This window comes from Podarcis cretensis (assembly GCF_951804945.1).
Source record: "Podarcis cretensis genome assembly, chromosome: 11".
NCBI classification, from domain to species: domain Eukaryota; kingdom Metazoa; phylum Chordata; class Lepidosauria; order Squamata; family Lacertidae; genus Podarcis; species Podarcis cretensis.
Genome location: NC_137180.1, coordinates 9,315,592 through 9,332,544, shown reverse-complemented (window position 1 = coordinate 9,332,544; position 16,953 = coordinate 9,315,592). Strand labels below are relative to the sequence as shown.

The 16,953-nt window shown below is 42.4% G+C and overlaps 1 protein-coding gene across 8 annotated transcripts in view; it reads left to right on the top strand.

The window, feature by feature from the left end:
- CDC14B (cell division cycle 14B) overlaps positions 1 to 16,595 on the top strand; it is a 54,784-nt gene extending 38,189 nt beyond the window's left edge. For 2 of the 8 annotated variants that reach the window (XM_079996106.1, XM_079996111.1), the window contains exons 10-15: positions 1,694 to 1,832; positions 3,489 to 3,642; positions 4,133 to 4,233; positions 10,242 to 10,358; positions 16,148 to 16,204; positions 16,482 to 16,595. In XM_079996106.1, coding sequence (XP_079852232.1) covers positions 1,694 to 1,832; positions 3,489 to 3,642; positions 4,133 to 4,233; positions 10,242 to 10,358; positions 16,148 to 16,204; positions 16,482 to 16,521 — 608 coding nt within the window. In that variant the 3' untranslated portion in view covers positions 16,522 to 16,595. Of the gene's footprint in view, positions 1 to 1,693; positions 1,833 to 3,488; positions 3,643 to 4,132; positions 4,234 to 5,497; positions 5,643 to 10,241; positions 10,359 to 15,748; positions 15,863 to 16,147; positions 16,205 to 16,481 lie in introns of those variants that run through there. The other 6 variants (XR_013843770.1, XR_013843771.1, XM_079996107.1 and 3 more) reach the window with 6 other exon arrangements.
- The last annotated feature ends 358 nt before the right edge of the window (positions 16,596 to 16,953 follow it).

Sequence of the window (16,953 nt, the reverse complement as noted above, 5' to 3'; positions counted from 1 at the left end):
TGTCATTAGGATGTTGGAAGTCTGCTTTTTCTTCCATCTTATCCTTATGCTGTGCCTCTTGCTAGGTTACTGCTTCCAACTTGCATGTGGAATCTTGCTAATCATACATAGTTTAGATAGAGTCTGAGAAATGGAAGCAGTAAGCCTCTAAAGATTCTGCTTTCGGCCTGTGTTCCAGTGGATTCCACTAAACTGTAACAGGCACAAACGTGAAATAAATAAGTTACCTGCATAAATGTGTAGTAAATAAAGAGCATTCTAGCAAGGCCACCTGCTACAGGTAAGCCTCATCATAAGTCACCCAGGAGGTAGTGATAACTTATGAAAGTTTTTTTATGGGGGAAAAGTGACAGTGTGCAGTTCAAGCCTTTAGAAGTAACAATAAAGGTGAACATCCTTACAGAATAACATGTGGATATATTTCAGTTTGCTTTTTTGTATATTACAAATCTGGGTATCGAAAGCTAAGCTCACTTTGAAAGATCCAGGTATGCCTTTGGTGCAGTTTAGAAAATTTTGATTACAGATACAGCGTGTTGAATCCAAACAGGTTGGAGAGCACTTCCTGAATGGGGTGAGCTGTGAGCAACTTGGGTTTAGGAGGGAGCATAGTTGTTGAAAATGTTACGATATGGATGCAATGCAGCTGCAAAGTGCTAGCTTGAAAAGTAAACATGATGGGAATGTTGGGACTGTCCGTGGGAAACAGAGGGACAGTCAATTCACAGTGCGAAGCACCGGAATTAGCTCAGAGTGAAATATGAGCTCTTCCGTTTATTCCTGTCCAGGAAGTGTTTGTCACTAGACTGCTGGAGTTTGAAGAGAGCAGTCACGTTTTTTGTAATGCTGCAAAGACAGAAATAAAGGCATGTAAATACGTTTCTGTCTATCTCTTTCCCCTGCCCGGGGGGGCAGGAAAGAGGGGGGGGTGTTCTTCTCACGTTTGAGAAGAATCGCCTATCGAGACCTCACCTGGATCTTGCTGGGGAATGCAGCCAGGGAGGTCAACAGGGAATCATGCCGGGTGCCTGGGAGAGTTGCAAGTTTCTCCTGATAAAGGCTTGATTTCCCGACAGAAAATTGGGTACCCTCCCCCTGCCATTTCCCCAGAGGGCCACAGGTGGCTCAGCTCTGGAGCATCTCCATACCATTCGAAGAGATTGATGAAAGCTGAGGAGCTTCACCTAGGCTTGGATCTGCTCAAGCATTTGCTGTTTAAATTTGTTTATAAAATACATCGACAGGGCACTCTGAGCTGACCACAGAGGATACTGTCAGTTACAGAAAAGAGTATTATCTCAAGCCAGAATAGGAACATAGGTAACTGCCACATAGCAAGTCTGACTATTGGTGCATCTAGCCCAGGGCTGTCTGCTCTGACTGGCAGTGGCTGGAAGGGGCAACCTCATTATCTGCATCCTGATGGATCCTATTAACTGGAAATGCTGGAGATTTAACCTGGGACCTTTTGCATGTAGAGCATGTGATGTATGACTGAGCTATATAGTGTGTCCCGTCCCCCACACACATACATACCCAATACATGGCCTGATGTGTTTGGGGTTCCTTTTTGTGAAGGCCTGGCCTAAGAAATTGTGGTTTGCAGAGGGAGCATACAAGCATGATAAAGCCTGACTGAGGATCTGCTTGCAAAAGCCAGAAAAAAGAACGAGCTTACTTGTGTTTCACGCAGCTGGACTTGGCAGAACTGGCACACTTATAGCCTGTTACATTATGAAGCATTACAGGATGACTGCTGCTGAAGCGATTGCCTGGATTAGAATCTGCAGACCTGGCTCTGTGATTGGAGCACAGCAGCACTTCCTGTTAGAGTAAGTAAGCCTTTAAACCCATTTCCCCCCACCCCCAAGAAGAGTGAATCAGTGCTGAAGCTATTTAATTATTTGCATGCTGTGACCGGGACCTGGCCTCACACAAATTGGTAATGACCATTCTGCCTTCTGATATATTAAATATAGGTTAAAGGAGGTTAGGACCATAAAACAGCAGTTACCCACATAGAGAGCAGGGATTGGCAGTGTGCCTTCTGAAGACACTGGTAATTCTGACCGCTGGCTTGGTCTGCTGCTTGCTGCTTTACACGTAAATCAGAAACTGCAGTATAAGCAGCCTACAATCACCGGCATCTGGTTAGAGCTGTGTGTCTTTGACTTGCTTTCCCATCAGTAGCATACCTTCCAACACTATGAAGCCCAAATCAGGGATGCCTTCTTTACAGACACCATCTTCCCATTTTTTGTGTGAGAGCACACCAGCCAGTTTGGTTGCTGTGATCTCATGTGATTTTGTGCTGCAGCCCCCCCCAAAAAAACTGCTTTCTTCAGGCACAGTGCCCCAAAATCCATGTTTTGGGGCACCATGCGATATTGCGGCCCCCCAAAAGTGCTTTTTTCAGGGAAAAATTGCACCATGAAATTGCACAACATCGCAGCAACCCAAATGGCCACTGTTATATCGTGAGAAAAAATGGGATGTCCCTCCCTCCCCCCCCCCCCCGAGACACTTGCGGGGTATGCAGTAGAATTCAGCAGCTGAATGTGCATTACTGACAGAAGCTGAAATCACAGAGCCTGTACAGTTGCACACACATTCTGCCTGGACTAAGCCTTAAAGAAAAGGGAAGGAAAACAGAAAACTCAACCTCAAAATTATAGACTATGGTACAGAATTGGGTAGAAACATCAATATATATGAATTACTACTGAAGTGTATACAAAAATGAAATGAAACTATTGTTTTTTAAGGTGAAGAACATGCACAAGACATAGCAATGAAATGTCTAAAATGCGGTGATTAAAATATTGATATTGATTGATGCCTTAGCATCAGATTAGTATGACAAAACAAGTACACTGCAAGACTTCACTCGGCACTCATTAAGCCTGCTAGCAGACTGAAAGCAACTTTTTCATCTACTAATACATCTAATTGTTTTAAACAAACAACAGCAATAGCTCTCTGAAATGTTTGTCTCCTGCCTTTCAGTAAAACTTTCAAGGTGGAAATAAAATTATAACTCTGGTTTGCATCCATCTGTTCACAAAAGGGCTTTTGATTCAGCTGAGATCCACTCCTCTAATGTAAGGGAGACAATTTTTAATTGTTCCTCTGGTATCCCTCCACACTACTTCCCATGCTGTTCCAAAGATTCTACCAACCCTCCAGAGCAGATTGCTTTTTTTGTTGGTGGGGAAGGTGTTGCAGAGAAGAGGAGGAGGAATTGCCAAAAATAACCTCATTTTCCAATTACTGGAAACCACTAGTAGGTCAAAGCAATTCTTCAAATGGAAGGGCATAGTTGAATGCAATGCGATAAATATTTTACATGACTATATTGAGACCATTTTGTACCACATTAGAGGGTGGCACACCTGCTACTGGACTTTGCTTAACCTATGAATTTGGATTTATAAATGTAGTCAAAAATTGATATTGGCAATTTCTACTGTATTTTTTCTCCGTAACAGGAAACAGTCAGAACTTTGGTTGGAAGGTGATATTCTCCGTGCAAAGCTAAGGAAGACAGCAAAATACACTGTTACAAAAATTCTTTCAGGAGTAGATGACATTTCAATTCATGATTCCAAAAGTCAGATTGGCAGCAGTAAAGATTCTGAACCGGTAATCACCCGAACGTCGTGCTGTTGTAAATCTTAGGGCATTGCTAAATGTGGGTATAATAAAGCAAAAGTGGTTGGATTCTTTTTGTATGCTCTTCTGTATTCCTATTCCTGAAAAGCATCCTAACAGTAGGGAAAAATGCGGGATGAATGAGCAAGATTGAAAGGACATTCTACAGGTGAGGTATGGGCATAATATAGTTGAATTTAGATATTTATTTTTTTTTGAGTAGCAGAAGAGACATACACACACAGGTTTCTGTTGCTGGGGAGAGGGCATTCCTCCTGTGGGTTTTTATGCCTGTGGTAACAAGAAAATAAACAGATACACACCAAAATGCTAAAGAAATGTTTTCATGAGATCTGTTGGAACTTTAGGTGAAAAGTTCATTAGTTCACTGGGGGTCTGGTATGCATGAAGTTTTATGCTTCAGCTTCTAGACTTTGAAGTATACTATAAATTATTCCAATGACTTACCATTTATTTACAGTACAGTGATGATGAAGAAGAAATGCACTCAGTTACGCAAGGAGATAAGCTTCGTGCCCTGAAAAGTAAACGGCAGTCAAAAGGAAACTCAGTTCCACTAACGTAAGTTAATTTCATTTTGCATCTGTAAATGCAAAAGCCTCGTTCTTAAAGACTGACTTCTTCAGTATGTTTTTAGGTACTCTAAAAGTTGCACACAATTAATTCATTGCCACTAGCTGTCACCTTGATGTCCAAGTCTTCTCAGTTCCTTATCATCAGTAAATTCTCCTCTCTGCCACATCTCCTAACATATCAGGTTCAATGGCTAAATCACAAAACACTTACTAAACCGAACATTGCATCAATGCCTAAAAGCTTCATTATTTCAGTGTATTTTTTAAAACAAAACTGCTACAAAACAAGGCCCTTTCAGGATTGGTTTTCCTACCCATAACTTAGAAGTTTCTTGCTTTCTGCTTTTAGAGAAACTGCTGCTGCAACAGTTCCCTGTGTTTGTGTGTGAGATGTGAAGGCTTTTGGCCAAAAGAAATTCCTTTGCATGTGCATTATGGTTAGAAAAAAAGCATATCGGGTAAAAAATATGTAATACTTTTAAAATACAATTTTAATGTAGAAAAGCAGCACATCTCTCTGTGTGTGTGTGTTTTGTTTGAAGTGTGTGTGTGTGTGTGTGTGTGTGTGTTTTGATGCTGATGTTGCTGTTAGATCAGGCAGACCAAATATTAGTGAAGCAGATGTAGCCTAATTGATGCATAGCTGTCAACTTTTCCCTTTTCTTGCAAGGAATCCTATTCGGAATAAGGGAATTTCCCTTTAAAAAAGGGAAACGTTGACAGCTATGAATTGACGGACCCTCCCACAGAGAGCATTTAATATTGGTACGCTATATTATGAACAAGGTTTTGTCCTGTGTGTTTTTAAGGGCAGAGATTGCACTCAGGTCCTGCTTTTTAGCTTCCCATAAGTACCTGGTTACCACTGCGAGGATGCTAGACTAAATGGACCCTGATGCAGCAGGCTCTTAAATTGTATTCTTAAATGGCATTTGGACAAATCTGCCAGTTAATTTCCAGCTAAGACAGAGTTTGGGGTATTTTAGGTGAAAAGTGATTTGCAGAATCCTTCCTAGATTCACCCTGTAAATCAAACGATGGTTAAAATAATCTCCCTAAAAATACAGCGTGGCCTTTGAACAGGGAAGGGATTTCCCCCCACAGCACCAAAGAACACGGATAGAGCTTTTTTCCCTTTTTGCAACGGCAACTGGCTGAAATGTACCACTCATTTCTTTTAAAAAAGAGTTCCTTATTTCCCCCTTTGATTTCATATCCATCTCTTCCTCCCCACCCTCACCCCTTTTTAGATGTCTCCTAGCTATGCTGGTGTCTGTCCTGAGTAGCATTGTCATCTGGTGGATTGTGTGTGGCTCCCTTCTTCCCAACCTCCTATTCTGTCTAGATGGGTTAAGAACCTAGGTCCAGCAGGACCTCCCTTGACAGAGTCATAGTGTAAGTGTGTCCCTATTACATTCTTTACAGAAAGTTCACCTTCTCGCCTCCTTCATAAATGCATGCACCAAGCTTTTACAGCCTCCTTCTTTTTCCCTTCCCCCCTTTTTTTGCAAGGCATCATGGAACTTGGGCTACTTGCTTTTACAAGAAAAACTGATTGTGATTTGTGTGCTTTAGAATTGCCCTTCGAAAACTGCCAGGCATGGTGTTCTTCTCTTGTCTGGTGTTCTTTTGTTATCAGCATATGAAAGGTCATTTGGGGTTTCTTCATCTCCTAGTTCTGGACTAGTTTTGAATACCTACCTTGCCTCAGTAATCTGTGCTGGATTTTGATTCTCAGATTATGGATTTGAAAAGATGCAGACAGTGCTTTGTCAGGGCAGTACAGGTCAGACACTGAAACTTGCAATCCCTGTGAATAAGGCCTCATAGGATTGTGCTGTAAGTGAAGGAATGTAAAAGGGGGAAACTGTTTTCTAGATTGCAGGTATTCTGTATTTTTTCACATATGAAAGTCTTAAATCGCACCTTTCTGACTGATTTAGGATGGAAATGTAAAATAGTTTATGAAAAAGGAAAGTTTGTTGTGTCTTGGATTGTACTGGGCCAATTGAAGAAACAAGACCTTATGCCCCCTAGTGATACTTTGGAATATTTCACATTTCCCTGTATCTTTAACAAGAAGGTCTTGTGCAGAGCAGCTTGTGCTTCATTGCAAATTTCAGTCCTTAACTCTGCTCACGCTTACTAGCGTAATAGGTTATATGCTCCAATTTAAACCTACAGAAATGGGGCATAGATGATTTCCTTAACTTGATAAATATAGAATCTTAGAATTGTACAGCCGAAAGTGATTCCCAGCGCAATCTAGTCCAACCCCCTACAATCCAGGGAATAAAGAGAAAGGGTAGGATGTCATTCACATATTGCTAGACCCTTGCTCCCAAACCCTTGATAGCAGCTCCTAGCCATTTCATATAGATTCCAGCTCCCATTCTTTATAGCTGAAGACCATTGTCTTGCTCTGTGTTGTTTCTGGAAATTAGCATATCCTGCATTTTTAGTTTTAAAAATGCAGTAAATCACTGTACTGTATACACATCAGCCTTAGTGTGCTTAGAATAGCTTGCATTTTATTAACTCCTGGAGACTTGAGACACATTTCTTGTCTCACAATACAAGCGATGAGCTATGCATTGCAACCAGTGAAATGAATTGGTGTCACAAAGCGAAAGATGCAATTACAGTGAGGAATTAAACTGTCTCTTCCCTTTGCAGTTGCCACTACAGTTGCAGTCTTGCAGAACCTGTCACTTATCTGAAATGCAGCCACTTACAAAATGTGGGGGGAGAGGGAGGGGTCACTGCTGTAGAAGAGAGATTGAGCATCTTAATGGAGCAATCTTTTGTCCCTGGGAGTGCTCCTATGATGGAGATGGAGGTGTACCAGTGAGAAGACACTTAGATCTCCACTGGCATAGACCTTCCACCAGTAATATTGGGTGGAGGAGGTAAGAATGGGGCTTATCGGGTCTGGCTATGGATACACCAGAACCATAGACCCTTTGTTTCCCTCACATGCCCACAGAATCACTGAAACTGTGAATGCCTGTCATGGGATGGCCGTAGTTAATTCCCTCCTATTGCAGCCCTTGGCAGGGGGGTGAAATCTGTTGTCCCCCACCTCCTGCTCTGGCTACTATGAAATAGCCGAGCAGTAGATATGGCTCCCATTGTACCAGCTCATCACTCTTTCCCTCTTCCCCAATTCTGGTGTAAAGGTAAGTTAGGATTACTCTGTTAATTATCCTCTCAGTGACTGGTTCATACCCCTTATGGAGGAAAATGTTTTTTTAATAGCTGACCTGAATTTTTACTGTCCTTTTAAAGTTTTCAGGAATGCCTTTTTATATATCTAAAGTGGCTAAGAATGGAATAAATAGAAATAAACTGAAAGCATATCAATAATATAAGCACTATTTTTTTTTTTAAAAAAAGTAAGAATAAAGAAATCCATTGTCCCTCCTGGAAAGTTTCACTGAACAGAACTATTATTGCAGCCCATTTAATTGCTTACAGGAACAGACGGGGGCAAATTCTTCTACAGTATCAGAGCTGAATCTTGCTTCATGGAGATATGGGATTTATTTGTTTGGATTTGTATACCGCCCTTCATCCGAAGATCTCAGGGTGGCTCACACCATAATAATACAGTGGTGCCCCGCAAGATGAATGCCTCGCAAGACGAAAAACTCGCTAGACGAAAGAGTTTTCCGTTTTTGAGGTGCTTCGCAAGACGAATTTCCCTATGGGCTTGCTTCGCAAGACGAAAACGTCTTGCGAGTTTTCCCCCTTTTTCTCTCTCCTTTTTCTAAGCCGCTAATGGCCGTGCTTCGCAAGACGAAAAAACCGCAAGACGAAGAGACTCGCGGAACGAATTAATTTCGTCTTGCGAGGCACCACTGTACCAAATGAAAACACAAAATACGTAATAAAAACAAGAACAAAAAAAAGAGCAAGCCAATAATACCCCCCTCCCAAAAACACATTTAAAAGGACATAGAATTGTTAATCAGCCAAAGGCCTGGTAGAAGAGAACACCTGATGCCCTTAGAGGTATAATGAAGGTGCCAGACAAGCCTCCCTGGGGAGAGCATCCCACAAACTGGGAGCCATTGCAGAAAAGGCCTGTTCTCATGTTGCTACCCCCCTGGACCTCTCATGGAGGAGGCACACAAAGAATGGCCTCAGATGATGATTGCGGGGTCCAGGGTGGTTCAAATAGGTGGTCCTTGAGGCATTGTGGTCCTGAGTCACTTAAGGCTTTGCAGGTTAAAACCAGTACTTTGAATCGGTTCCGGAAACTATTCGGCAGCCAGTGCCGTCAGGCCAGGATTGGCGTAATGTGCTCAAACCGTCCTGCCCCGGTGAGCAGCCTGGATGCCAAATTCTGTGCCAGCTGAAGTTTCCAAACCATCCTCGGAGGCAGCCCTACATATAACACATCGCAGTGATCCAGCCTAGAGATTACCAGAACATAGACAACGGAAGTTAGGTCATCCCTGTTCAGATAGAGTTGCAGCTGGGTCAACAGCCAAAACTGATGGAAGGTGCTCCAGTGTGGTGTAGTGGTTAAGAGCGGTAGTCTCGTAATCTGGGGAACCGGGTTCGCGTCTCCGCTCCTCCACATGCAGCTGCTGGGTGACCTTGGGCTAGTCACACTTCTCTGAAGTCTCTCAGCCCCACTCACCTCACAGAGTGTTTGTTGTGGGGGAGGAAGGGAAAGGAGAATGTTAGCCGCTTTGAGACTCCTTCGGGTAGTGATAAAGCGGGATATCAAATCCAAACTCTTCTTCTTCTTCTTCTTCTCCACACCACTGACACCACCTGAGCCTCCAGCGAAAGCAAAGGATCCAGGAGTACCCCCAAGCTATGCACCCGCTCCTTCCCAGGGAGTATAATTCCATCAAGAGTCTAGGGAGCCACCCACTGACCATGCCTTGGTCTTACCTGGATTGAGCTTCAGTCCATGACCGAGGCAAGACAATGGTCCTGTCCATCCACTGCCTCACCTGCAGATGTAAAGGAGAAATTGTTGTGTGTCATCAGCTCATTGCTGACAGCGTACCGTAAAACTCTGAATAATAACCTCACTCAGCAGTTTCATGTAGATGTTAAATAACATAGAGGATAAAATTGAACCTTGAGGAACCCTACGTTGAAGGCTCCACAGGACCAATGTGCACTCCCCAAGCATCACCCTCTAGAAATGGTTATCCAAGATGTTGTGTGAGCATGCACCAGCTCACCAGCTAGGAGAGGAGGGGATGCAGTTGAGTAATGTATGCTGATGAAATCTCTCCCCTTTCCAGTAATAACTGGGTAGCGAAGTGGAGGAATTTAAGGAGAAGTTTGTTCCTGCTTCACCGCCTATGGAAAGCATGAAAACAAAACGAGGACATTAGGAGAACAGGATAGCAGCAAAGCAGAAATCATCTTGTTGTGTTAGTTCACATAACTTTTTGAAAACTAAAGAGTTCATTTGTAAATTCTGAGCCCCAGTGTAGGGATTCACAGATGGTTTTTCCGTTTGTATAAAAACCAATTTCGTTGGTTATAAACTCAAGTGGTCAAGCTTAGGCAATCACTTCTCCTTTTTTTATATTTAGATATTTCTTAGTATCAGTTCATATGTTGGATTGTATGGTCACCCATGCCTTGTCTAGGACATTCAGGAGTAATGCAGAGATGTTTGTATGGTAGGATCTTGGTCCTCCATAAAGGCACTTTTGTTGCACAAGAAAGAAAGAAAGAAAGCCCTTTGCTTCTCTGTTTTGGAAGTAAAAACTTGAACTCAAAATGGTTGTCTGTATTAATAGTCTGAATGAAAAGTTTTAGTGGATTTAAAACAGCAGAAATCTGAATACTACCACACACTCAATGAGGAAAGATCGAAAACGGTTGTCCACAAAACCCTGTCTTTTAGGCATCTTAGGTAGGCGTTTTTAGGTAGAAAACTATATGCCGTATTTATCTTCGTACATTATGTACATTTCAGTTTACTTTTAAGTAATTTCTTTCTCCTACTCCTTTCAGGGTAATTCTGCAGTCCAGTGTTCAGAAAAGTAAACAGCCTGAAACTAGCAATTCTGACAGTTCAGGCCATTCTAAAAGAACAACCAGGTCTACTGCAAGAAAAGGCAGTTTTAAAAGGTGAGAACTACTGTGCTGCCCTGCAGACACTGTCAATTAATGAAGGCTGAACTTTAAATAAAATTCAGGCTTCTGCTTGAATTCAATGCTGCTTTCAGACAAACACTGAACCGTAGTTTTAGTGCAAGTAGCAGTGAGCTTTGAGTTCACAGATTCCCCCTTCCCTCCTTCAGCACAGCCATGAGATCAGAAGCATCCTCTTTAAGTTTTGAACTAACCTATTTCTTTTTGTATCTGAATTTGAGGGGGGGGGGGAGAACTACATTTAGCTTTTGGGAGGCAGGGGTCCTCTTTTCAAATAAGCTCACGTCAAATTGTGGTCTGTGATCCTGGCATACTTAAAACTATAGTTTAAACTAATTGAAGCTCTTGCCAGTTAGTTTAAAAGTGGAAGTGGATGCTGATGATGATCTCCTTACGGCATGACTCGTAAGAGGAGAGAGGAAGGGGGAGCATGTGAGACCAGGACTCCACGGCTGCTCACACACGTAAAGCTAAAATGTGGTTTGGTGTTACATCCAGCCTGGGCCCAAGTATCCTTTGCTGTGTATTGGAAAACTGTATTTAAGACAGAACTACTTGAGTTAAATGTGGATGTTTTGAATAACATGTATCATGAAGGCACATGAAGCCTCCATCTTTGTGAAGCTAAGCAGGTCCAACTCTGGCTAAGGCCTGGATGGGTGACAACCTCAGAAGCCACGTATGAAGGTTGAATGTAAGCTGAAGTAAATCAGTAAAAGATGTTTTCATACCATCAGCCTCCCCTTGTAAAACAAGTTTAAAAGACTTCTGTGTGGGTGAGAGAGTCTCTTAGATATAAGAATATGAAAATTACATAAATGCCTCCTCTACTTAGATGCAGAGGCCTTAAAGAACTGAGCAGGAGGCATGGTGTTTATAGAAAACAATGGGGGGGGGGAGACTTGGACATACAGGATTGCAAGTTTTTGTTGCTTAATTAGTGTATTTAAGATATATTTTGAATGACTAAAAGATGCCCATGTTTAATCAGTCACCAATTTGAAAAACATACAGGTGCTACTTTTTTAAAAAAAAAAGGAAAAAAGAACTGTAGATGGCAAGTGCCGTTTTGGTATTGTGTCCTGTGTGAGAAAGGAAGGGGAATATGTTTCTTGTAAGATGTTGGCTGCTGGTGCATAAGTGCACATCATCAAAAACAAAACAAACACTCAAGTAGCTATGCCGTTGTTAATTTTAGAACTATTGGGTTTATATATATATATTTTTATATATATATATATATATATATATATATATATATAACAAAGCACTTTATATTAGTTTAACAGAAGGAAATAGAAATTGTATTACATCAAAGTGTGAAAAAATGCTTGTATATTTTTTGGGGTTGTAAATTGGGTTGTTGATGGTGCATTTTGAAATGTATTCTTGCAGTAGAGATGCTAGTCTGGGTTTCTATGCTCCCCCTCCCCCTCCAACCACACGATCTAGTTCCAAGGCAGCAGGGTTGTCCTGGCTTGGCAAAGATTTACGTTCCTCCTTGGAAGTATTTGGTGAGAGCCCTTTTGTTAAGAAGCTTTATCCCCTCTATCCAGCATTTCATTCCCCTTCTCCAGCTGTTCTGTTCTTCTGTTTTCTACTAGCCCTTCACCTGAATCCACTTGCTGCAGCACTATTGTTTTGTGCTATCAAGGCGCATGGTCTTACTCTTGTGTAGTGAATGAAACACCTTATGGCAGTAACAGCCACCCAGCCTTACAATGTCAATGAAATTTTATCTGAACAATACTTATTTTTCTAAATGGCTTCAGCAGAAACAATTCCTGCTTTTACTTTTAATATTTGCTTGTTTCAAAATTATTCGTATTTCCACTACTTTCACAGTCCACTAACTATTTACTCAGCTTGTTGAAGCAGAATGAACAATGAACCAGTTTCTCAAAACCTGCTGTTTTCTGCTGGCTATGTTTCCTCCTCCTTTCTGCACAGTCTTACTATTTTTCTTTGGTATGCCTTTATCTGAACTTCTTCGTCTTCAAATATCCCTAACGTTCTTTTGCACGCTAATAGATCTCTGCCTTCAATCTCCACACTTTTTACTTGACCAGATTCAGATATTACATCTTGCCTGATTAAGACAAGATATGCACAAACCATATACACAAACATGCCACCCCTTCCCTTCTCCTTTCTCTCTGAGGACCCTTTGAAGAAAATAGGGAGGCTGCAGGGGGAAAAGAGAAGGTGAAGTCTCTTACATGAGCAGATTTCTGCTGTGCAACAAGGATTCTGCCTTATAGGTTTGGTTAACCAAGAAAGTCTTCAGTCGTAATGTGCCAAGGAGAGAAAAAATGGTGCAAGAACAAAACATGCAGGCACAAGGCTCAAGCTGTATTTCATCTGAATGGGCCCTTTCCTTAGAAGATATCTTGGGTCAGTAGATTAAGGGCCCACAGGCTAAATTGTTGCATGAACTGGATATTTTAGGCATTGGATAATTGTGATTTAAATAGTACACAGTAGGGCCAGGCAATATCTGTTTTTCACCATCATGATATATCACCGGCTAAACATTGCAATATACTGATAAATCACAACATCTGAAATAAAGATGGAGCTATGTAGAGGCATTGGCTGGCTTCATGTTTTCTCCTGCATTGTAATTTTTGCTGGCACCTGCTCTTGTGATTCGCTGCCTCCTGCAGGAAGCTGAGCAGGCAGAGTTAATGGGCTGCAGGAATCGAGAGCATTGGCTGGCTTCATGGTTTTCCCCACATTATGATTTTTGCTTAGCGCACACCCAAACACACACACACACATCGTGATTTGCGATCTATTCCCAGGTCAAAAATTATGAAACCGCTAGCAAGATACGGACTTCAAACCAGTTTTGGATCATATTTCGATATACAGTATCGCCCAGTAGTTTCCTGTAGTTTTGTGGTTGCCATATTTCTTTTGACTTTAGTGGAACCGAGGTTAGAGAGGAATTGTACGCTGGTGTTTGAGTAGCAGAAATTAGTCGTTTACATCAGGAGTGATGAGCCTCAGGCCTAGGCATAAATGTGGCTCTCTGGACCTCTTTCTTTGGCCCTCAGGTGCACCCCCCCTCCAGCTGCCCTCCTCCAATAGGTCGCCCTCTTCCTAAGTGCTTTGCCAAGAATGTGTGCTCAAACTGTGATAATGCCTCTTGTTAGGCTCAAATTTGAATGGACAGGTGTATGTGTAGAAACCTGATTTTTTGTGCGGCTGGACTGTAATCTGTTGCACAGTGGTAAGACTTGCATGAATATTACCCCTGGCTGCCTGTGAGGGTATGTGGCCCTCAAGCCTAAAATGATTGGCCCCTCAGTTTTCTACATCACCTTGAATAGTGATGGACTCTCCCCTTGTTCAGCCTGTTGGACAATTGTTTCAGTCAAATAATATCAAACATTTAATAGAGAATGGAAATCCAGGAACCAGCCAAGGCACCAAGGTGCACTTGTGATGTGGCTCATCCCATCTTGTGGAATTTTAGAAATGATATGTTAAGTGTAAAGGTAAAGGTAAAGGTACCCCTGCCCGTATGGGCCAGTCTTGACAGACTCTGGGGTTGTGCGCCCATCTCACTTAAGAGGCCAGGGGCCAGCGCTGTCCGGAGACACTTCCGGGTCACGTAGCCAGTGTGACATCGCTGCTCTGGCGAGCCAGAGCCGCACACGGAAACGCCGTTTACCTTCCCGCTGGTAAGCGGTCCCTATTTATCTACTTGCACCCGGAGGTGCTTTCGAACTGCTAGGTTGGCAGGTGCTGGGACCGAGCAGCGGGAGCGCACCCCGCCGCAGGGATTCGAACCGCCGACCTTTCGATCGGCAAGCCCTAGGCGCTGAGGCTTTAACCCACAGCACCACCTGCGTCCGTATGTTAAGTGAGAAGATAACAAAAACGAATCTGTTATGCTTCACTGTGTTAAAAAGAATAAAATCAGTTTGGAAGATTATGGGTTGCAAAATCATGCCCTCTGTCTTCCGTTTCCAGGTTTCCCCCAACAATAGTTTGCCAAGGTGTCCAAATTCCTGAACAGAAGGACTATTTTCTCTTTGCAGAGGGGATATTTGTGGGTGTTTTCTGAGTAGAACTGGCATTGGCTACAGCCCATACTCTGGAATTCTAAACTAGGGTATACAACTTAGTGGTGATCACACCTCCCTTCAGTAAAGGGTGAAGACGAGTAATTCTATAACTTGTTTTCTTAAGTCCTATATACAGAGGGGGATTTGGCTGGTATTCCCCACACAGAAGTGAATTCTGGAGTTGTGGGAACTGACTCCTATAATTCTGGAAAAGTCAGAACAAACCCTAGAAACATACAGGTGACCCAAATGGGGCGTGGAGGGAGTTGTTTTCGAAAGCAACTTTGCAATTTTGGCCACACAGCAGTTTCATGTATCCCTTGGTCCAGTGCTGTGGCGCATAAACAGAAAAGCAAATGCCCCTGGGGGAAATAGAATCATAGAGTTGGAAGAGACCACAAGGGCCATCGAGTCCAACCCGCTGCCAAGCAGGAAACACCATCAGAGCACTCCTGACATATGGTTGTCAAGCCTCTGCTTAAAGACCTCCAAAGAAGGAGACTCCACCACGCTCCTTTGGCAGCAAATTCCACTGTCGAACAGCTCTTACTGTCAGGAAGTTCTTCCTAATGTTTAGGTGGAATCTTCTTTCTTGTAGTTTGGAACCATTGTTCCGTGTCCGCTTCTCTGGAGCAGCAGAAAACAACCTTTCTCCCTCCTCTATGTGACATCCTTTTATATATTTGAACATGGCTATCATATCACCCCTTCACCTCCTCTTCTCCAGGCTAAACATGCCCAGCTCCCTTAGCCATTCCTCATAAGGCATCGTTTCCAGGCCTTTGACCATAATTAGTGCGTTTCCTTTGGAAGCCTTGCCTCCTTCCATACCTCAGTCTCATAATCTGCATTGTGCCACAGTCCTTGGTCTGGTCAGTAGATTGAACTTCTAAGGACACTGATCTGTTGTACATACGCAAGACACACCTGTGTGACAGATCTTGACAGGTAGGCTTAGGCCACATTTATCAGTCTTAGCAGGTGCTCTGTGTAAGGTCCCTCAATGCCCTACCCTATGCTACCACCAGGCATTTTGTGGGTCGTGACAGCATAGAAATTCTATTGCAGGGGAAACAACCATTGTTAGAAAAGTACTTTACATATATGTAGAACTGCTTCTATATCAGGGTTGTTCACAAGCGCTTATACGGAGCGGGTGCATCTGATTGCCTCAGCCAGTTCAAAAAACAACCTGGATCTTAAGCTCCTACTTAGTTTTCAAGAGTGCTTAAGTAACTCCCTCCCCTCTTTCTCTTGAAAATGTCTGGAAACCTTTGCTACAAATGAAAGAGTCGTCCCATGTTGCTACAGATAGCAGTTTAGGGAGCAAGATATTGTGTTGGCACGATGAGTGGAGAGAGAATGGATTTTAAAAGGCGCTTGAAGAATAGGATCAAATACGCCGTAAGTCCTACACTGTTAATTAAATAGTAAGAAATACTTTTAGTTTCTTTCAGGGATAGTTTAACTATTTAACCATGAAAAACTACCGGGGGGTGCGGGGGGGGGGGGGACACACACACTTTGTTTTAAAAGATCTCCATCTGCTTTTAATATCATTAGTTGCATTTGGTCTTTCTTGTTTAAACTGAAAGCTGAATAAAACGACCGTACTTCATGCATTAAACTCTGGCTGGTCTTGAAAGAACTGTTTTCCCTTTACCTTTTCTTTCTCTACTTTTCCTACAGTCTGGTGCCTCAGAGGGAAAGGAGGAAAAGGGATGCTTTACAACAAATGCGCTTATGGTACTTTGTTCCACTGCTATCCCTTTATAGACCTGAACTCTCCCTGCCCCCCTTCCCTGCTTCACTGTTTGTAATCTGAGTTGCTTGGCCTGTGCTTTCGTTTACTACAGATGTTGCATCGCTTTCAAAAATGCCGTCTGTGAGTGGTTCTTTCCCTCCCCGAGCCCCTATATTGTTTGCTTTCTTAGTTTTATATTGGCTAGCGATGCTCAAATTACTGGTTTGTGTTTTGCCATGTGTATCTGACATCTTGCACACCTCATTTTTATCATTTCAGCAGTGCCTCCAACCCAAGAACCAGAACTGTGTTGCGTTAAAAGCAATCAGAGTGGAAGAAGAGGATGCAAAGGAAACAAAAGGACATTGCTGCAATTAAAACAATTGGAAGAAACTTTTTTGTATATATAAAAAAGCAGTGGTCTATTTTTTATATTTAGTTGGAAGACGTTTTAGTTTTGTGAAGAGAACTTTTTGTGTGAGGACCCTAAATTACTGTAAACTGTACCATTTTTACTTTTAATGCTAGGAAATTATTCCCAAATATAAAAAGCAGCGTGTAAATTTTAGCCTTCGGTCTGAATAACTCTTGTTATCAAAAGAGCTTTCTTTTCTTTACAGCACTCATATATAAAATGTGATGGCAATCATCTAGCTTCTGTCAACCACCACCAGGACTGTGGCATTTTAGCTATTTGGAATGACAAATGTAAGTTATCAATGTAATTTCTCTTCCCTGGGTGGAGAGAAGT